This window comes from Bactrocera latifrons, unplaced genomic scaffold, assembly GCF_001853355.1.
Source record: "Bactrocera latifrons isolate USDA-ARS-PBARC rearing strain unplaced genomic scaffold, ASM185335v1 scaffold_575, whole genome shotgun sequence".
Classification (NCBI taxonomy): Eukaryota; Metazoa; Arthropoda; class Insecta; order Diptera; family Tephritidae; genus Bactrocera; species Bactrocera latifrons.
Window position 1 is genome coordinate 44,438 of NW_017537240.1, and position 6,106 is coordinate 50,543.

The 6,106-nt window shown below is 36.5% G+C and overlaps 1 protein-coding gene across 1 annotated transcript in view; it reads right to left on the reverse strand.

Annotated features, from left to right (window-relative positions):
- Positions 1-521: 521 nt before the first annotated feature.
- LOC108974660 (heterogeneous nuclear ribonucleoprotein L-like) overlaps positions 522-6,106 on the reverse strand; it is a gene marked incomplete at its 3' end in the record, with an annotated part of 16,704 nt that continues 11,119 nt past the window's right edge. Inside the window, 1 exon segment of the mRNA XM_018942639.1 lies at positions 522-1,274. Within this exon segment, the coding sequence (XP_018798184.1) occupies positions 522-662 (141 nt within the window).

Sequence of the window (6,106 nt, forward strand, 5' to 3'; positions counted from 1 at the left end):
GGAAAAACAACTTCACTACGGCGAAAACGCCGGCGTTCGCATGTCGAAAATAGCGAACGGTAAATGTTTGCTATGGTTGTTGTTGTTGTTGGTGGTGTTGGTGTTTATTTGTTGTTGTTGTTGATAATTTCTTATTTCTTCTTGGTGTTTGTTTGTTGTTTTTGTTGGCGTTGCGCGTTGACAAACGCCATTTGCCGAAAATTGTCACTATTTGGAGTAGCAATAAAGCGAAAACTCGCAACTATTTGTTGACAACAATAACAAAAAACACAACAGCAGCGTAAATGCGCAAAGAAATTACGAAAAATGCAAAATCATACGCCAGCAATTATTAAAAAAATTAAAAAAAATAAAAAAAAATAAAATAAAAAAATAAAAATAAATACAAAAATCATTTCTGCGAAACTTTTCACACTCCAACGAAACTTATTGTACCGTTATTTTTTTCTTTCGCTTTGCTTGCCACACTTTTATCATATGTATGTAAGTATGTATAGAAAAGAAATTTTGTCGAAACTTACCCTTGCATGCAGATGTGCATCCGCTTCGCCCGGCTGTTGTACGCCCGTACGTATCTTCTTGTTTTGCGGTCCATCACTTATACCGCCACCACCTCCGCCGCCGCCACCACCGCTGCCATTGCTGGCGCCGTTATATGGCATTGTGGTCGCCGTTGCGAAGTTGATGTCGGTGATTGTTTGTTGGTGAATTATTTTGGCGACGTTTATTGGACCGGGGGGTGAAATAAAGTATTCCAGCGCTACTGCTGAACGCGGTACAACGCGACCGAACAAAAGTTGGAGTTTAGTTGGCGTAGACGCTGCGCGGTGCGGCGCTTAGCAATGGGATTAATTGGCTTTAGCTTTAGCTCTGGCTGACGGCCTAAATGCTTGGCTGTCGAGYTTTAGCGCTTTGCTTCCGCTTTTTGTTGGCTTAAGACGCGACTTCTTTATCGCGTTTTTTCGTTTGGTTTTCTTGCGTAGCGTGTGCACTTATTTTGGCAGCGCTTGCTTTTCGATAATTTCAATAAATATTCCGCACTTAAGAATTTTCCACTTTTCCTTTATTACACGTTATTTTCAACTACGTTTTGGTGCGTTTTCTTCGTTGTCTGCGTTTTTACATGCAATTTCAGCACTTGGTTCTACTTGCTTGTGGCCAACTCTTTTGTCGTTGGTATAACAGGTCGGTTGGTATCTGGTATTGGTTTGCTGTTGGTGTTGCTATTGCTAGTGCCACCTTTGTCTGCTTGCTTGTTTGCTTATACGAATCAGCTGTTTTGCGCAAGTACGGCGATGCCAGGCAGAAGAGAGAGAGCGAGCGAAAAAGAGAGAAAAAACGAAAAATATGTTTATTAGATTTCATTTTGTCTTGCTGTTACCATATTATTTTGGTTATTTCAAAAATAAATATAAAGACTGTGAAGTGACTAAAAGTTTACATGGTAGGTTTATATAAATTCTCAGATCAAGAAACCGATATTAATAAAAAATAAATAAAAAAAAACGTAAACATCGATTACAACGACACTATATACCCTACACAGTCGCTTYTTTATTGCATAAAGGGAATAAAAAGAGCTGTAACTTGATTTTGTTCATTCAATTTGTATGGCAGCTATATGCTATAGTSGTCCGAWCAGCACCATATGTTCGGAGATTGTRGTGTTGTCATATTCAATTTAATACGCAAAATTTCGTTCAGATATCTTGTCAAATAAAAAAGTTTTCCATACCAGAACTTCATTTTAAGGGGTCAATTTGTATGGCAGCTATATGCTATAGTGRTCCGATCTGAAMAATTTCTTCAGAGGTTTCACTATTGTCTTAGATAACAACCCATGCCAAATTTTGTAAAGATATCTTGTCAAATAAAGAAGCYTGCCATACAAGAACTTGATTTGGTTCGGTCAGTTTGTATGGCAGCTATATGCTATAGTGGTCCGATCTAGAATTTTTTTTTTGTAAGATTGTAGCGTTTCCCTACATAATAAGCTATGCCACATTTCATGAAAATATATTGTCAAATAAAAAAGTTTTCCCTACATGAACTTGCTCCTGATCGGCCAGTTTGCATTGCAGCTATAGACTAWAGCGGTCAGGCAATTGATATATGTCAAATTTCGTGAAAAAATGCTGTCAAATARAAGTTTTTCACAGAAAACTTGATACAATTTACATAAATTTAAAAAAAGTCGAGACTCCAACCAATCACTAAAACCGATGATTATCCTGGTCACCTACCAACCCGATAGATGAATAAAACTCGCTAAATAGTATTGAAAATATATTAAGCTACAAAAGCATTTACGAATTTTCCTTCTAAAGACTACAGAAACCCCTCAAATCCCAGTTTTGCACTACTAAATAATGATCTCTATTAAAGATGCATTAGCAGCATATAAGAGCAAAAGAAACCCACATTTAGAAGGCTAGACAGCAACTTTAACAAACATAACAACATATACATATAAAACAGTTGGCGGCTTCAGCGAACCATGGAGTACAGAAAACAACGAGAAAGCGGAGTCCAGCGGTCCTTCTCAAAGTTATTAACTAGCTGCTAGAGTTAATAAAATGAAGGATCCACACACTAGTCYAATGAGTTGACTATGAAACCGATTCTGCTTTGCCACAGTGATTCTCTGTTGTGATTAACCCACATCTAAATGTGGAAACTTGATTTTTGAGTGAGCACTTCGATTTTATGCATTAGAAACACCCAAGAACTCCATGGATAAACAATGATAATGCTTTGCGAAGATTTTTCAAACGAAAAATCAGCGAAATTGTAAAGCACCGATAAAATTTCAATTATTCTACTCACTTTTAAGCGCACAACTTATTTGTTTGAAATTTCTTTAATAAATTTTGTAATTTGTACTAAATATTTTAAAATTTTTTCAACACAAAAATTTTGTATTCGAAAAGAATTTTAAAGGAAAAAGAAATTTCTTCAATATTTCAAAATAGTCATACTCACTTACGTTTTAGTTGTGGATTACTGCGGATTTGAAACCTTAATAGTTTTGTACGAAAGTGAATTTCGATTATAGTTTTTCAAAATTAAAATTTTGTAGAAAAAAAATAGTTGGGTTTGAAGATGAGAAAGCAGAGGTCACAGTAAATGGGCTCCGTTAAGATAACGAATCGAAAACAGTTCTAGAAATGAGTCAGATCACAACAAACGCCGAAAATGGATACCATTGCTGAGATAACAGTCGTCTCAATAACAGCGTTGCAATATCGTATGGATCGAGTCTACAGATATCAGAATCAATAATATCTTTAAACATGAGTTATGCTTAATTCTCGAGATCACAGACTTCTCCCAACCTGTAGTCTACATCACATAACAAGCTCAAAAATACTAGTTGAATTTGAGGATGAGATCTCAGAGATCTAAGAAAATGGATTGCATTGTGATATTGGATCGAAAAAAGTTCCAGAAATGAGTCAGACTACATAACAAAATGATMTCAGAAAATAGATTAGATCACAGGCGTTTCAAGAATTTTATACTCAGTCGCAACAATGGACATTTTAAATATGAGTGCTGCTTTACTCTAAGATCACAGACGACTCGGGAACTGTAATCCAACCAACAACGTAAATGTATTTCGAACTGAAATGTCCGAGTTTGGTTCAAAAATAAGATCAAAAAAGTGTCTGAACGTACTTAGGCTATTATTAGGTTCCTTGTGAACCAAACGCTATGTTCGGAGTACGGTCCAGAAGATCTTGCCTACTTGGTTTAAGACCGGAAGTCGTGCGCTGCTTGAGCCATATGCTGTTGTATCCTCTTTGGCTATAAACACGTMTACGCCAATAAAGCGGAAGAAACAGTTACAATTACACCAAGAAACAACCTCGGAGGTTGTCTAAATATTCCTATCGAGGCAAGTAACTACAGAGATGACGCTATGTGAGCCATGATAAATCAAGCAACCAGCATAGCATTATAGATCTCTGACCACTTTCTCACACAACATGCAGTCTTGAGTTTTGGGGGTCACAAAGAACACTATGTCATGTTGAAACACACGCCAGAAGAAAGAATGAAAACGAAAGGATTATAATTTCTAATAATTTTTATTAATTTAAAACTTTTGGTCTTTCAAATCCTAAATAAAAATGCCTTGTTTCAGCTTTCGAACATCCCTGAAACACTTGTATTTCGAATTAAATACAGCCAGGTCAAGCACTTCACCGGCACAACTCAAGGTAAAACATCATTGAGGGAACCACTTTAATTTTCTAACGAAAAACTATGCATTTTCCACACACACCTTCGACGTCAACGGAAAACGGCCAAAGGAAAAGCGCTACACAGCAAAATGAAATGCGCTTTGAAGCAGTCAGGCAACATTCAAGTGGCCGCACACAGCATAGCAGACGATACTTACAAAATAAATGAAAGCAAAACATTGCCTAGACGACAAAGCAAAAGCGAAAAGCGCGATGAAAATGCACAAGAGGTAACCAACTAACCAACGGAGGGCGGGTGGTGCAAACAACAAACCGAAGCAGACGCAGAAACCACCCTTCAACGATGGCCGGAAGGTACACAAGGCGTGGAGCTTASAGCATAAAAGGGGGGTGGGGATACCAAACGCACTGAAATAAACTAGTAAAAAGTAATAACTTCAGATAGGCGGAAAATGAGGGAAATGCTACAAAGCAAATAACGCAAAAATGAAAAAAGGGGAGAGCGAAAACAAGCACCTTTAACGGGTAGCTGAGGTGAGCGCAAGCAGCTTTTCCATTTAAAGCAAGCAAAAGTGGGTGTAATTTGGAAAAGCGCTGCGTCGCAAGAGCAGGTTTTGGCGGGGGGTAGTAGTGAAAGCAGCGCGAATAGCGAGACAAACAAGCGGCAGAAAAGTGATTCGAAGCGAAGGAGAATGCGAATGCATAGATGGGATTGATGGATGATGGATAGTTGGTTTGTGAATTCGGGCAAAGAACGGAGTGCAAAATTTTTTTGTGGTATTTAACAGACACATATGATACACACACATACATACAGAGCTGTAACAACTGATAGAAAGATGTGATGGAGCGGTAAGGAAAAAGCACGAAAGCGTGCTAAGGGAAGACGGGTAACAGTAATAGTTGTTTGTGTGGGTTTTAAGTATGATTATAGGTTAATTCAACAACATTGATGGCTGAAAGTTTTGCAGAAAAATGAAGAAATGCATTGCTGTAACTAAAGCTTATATGAATAATTGCTTAAATGAATGATTGCTTGAAAGTATTCAGCGTTTCTATTAGAGTTCTTGGAATTTCGGTTAAACGTATAACGCATTATTTGAATAATAATATTCGGTTTRCACTAATCAGATAGTGATTTCGAATAACCATTCTTTRTCATCTATTCGAATAGTATTAATCTAATATTATTCATACAAACCGGACATTYCGTTTAACTTTCAGATGATTCGACTAATTTTTAGAAATTGTTTTTAAATTTATATCAATTCAATCTTTTCTCAAAAATGGTATAAATAGTAATAATTTTTATTGTATTGGAAAATAATCTTTATCAAATTTCTTGAGGAACTCTTGTCCAGTAGAAAAGTTCTCAATATAAGAACTTGATTTGGATTCAATTTGTATGGCAGCTATATAGTGGCCCGATCTGAACCATTTCTACGCAGATTGTAGTGCTGCTTTCGAAAATAATCCAAGCCAAATTTCGTAAAGATATCTCGATATCCTATATCTTATACCCAACAATTTGTATGGCAGCTATATGCTATAGGGGTTCGATCTGAACGATTTGTTCGGAGAATGTAGCCGTGCCTACATAGGTCACTAATCAAATAAAAAAGCTTTCCATACAAGAACTTGATTTTGATTGGTTAGTGTGTATGGCAACTACATACTATGGCGGTCCAATCTGAATCTGAATTTTGTGAAAATTGTTGTGACAATTCTCTATGTCAAATTTCGTACAGATATCAAATAAACAATCTTTACTTATAGTGGTTCAATGAGCACTTTTTTCATTAAATCAAATAAACGTTGTTATTCTACTGAAAATTCTAGCTATTTCTATTTAAATTATGCGAATAACAGAATTTTCCTTTAATGATTTTACTTGATTG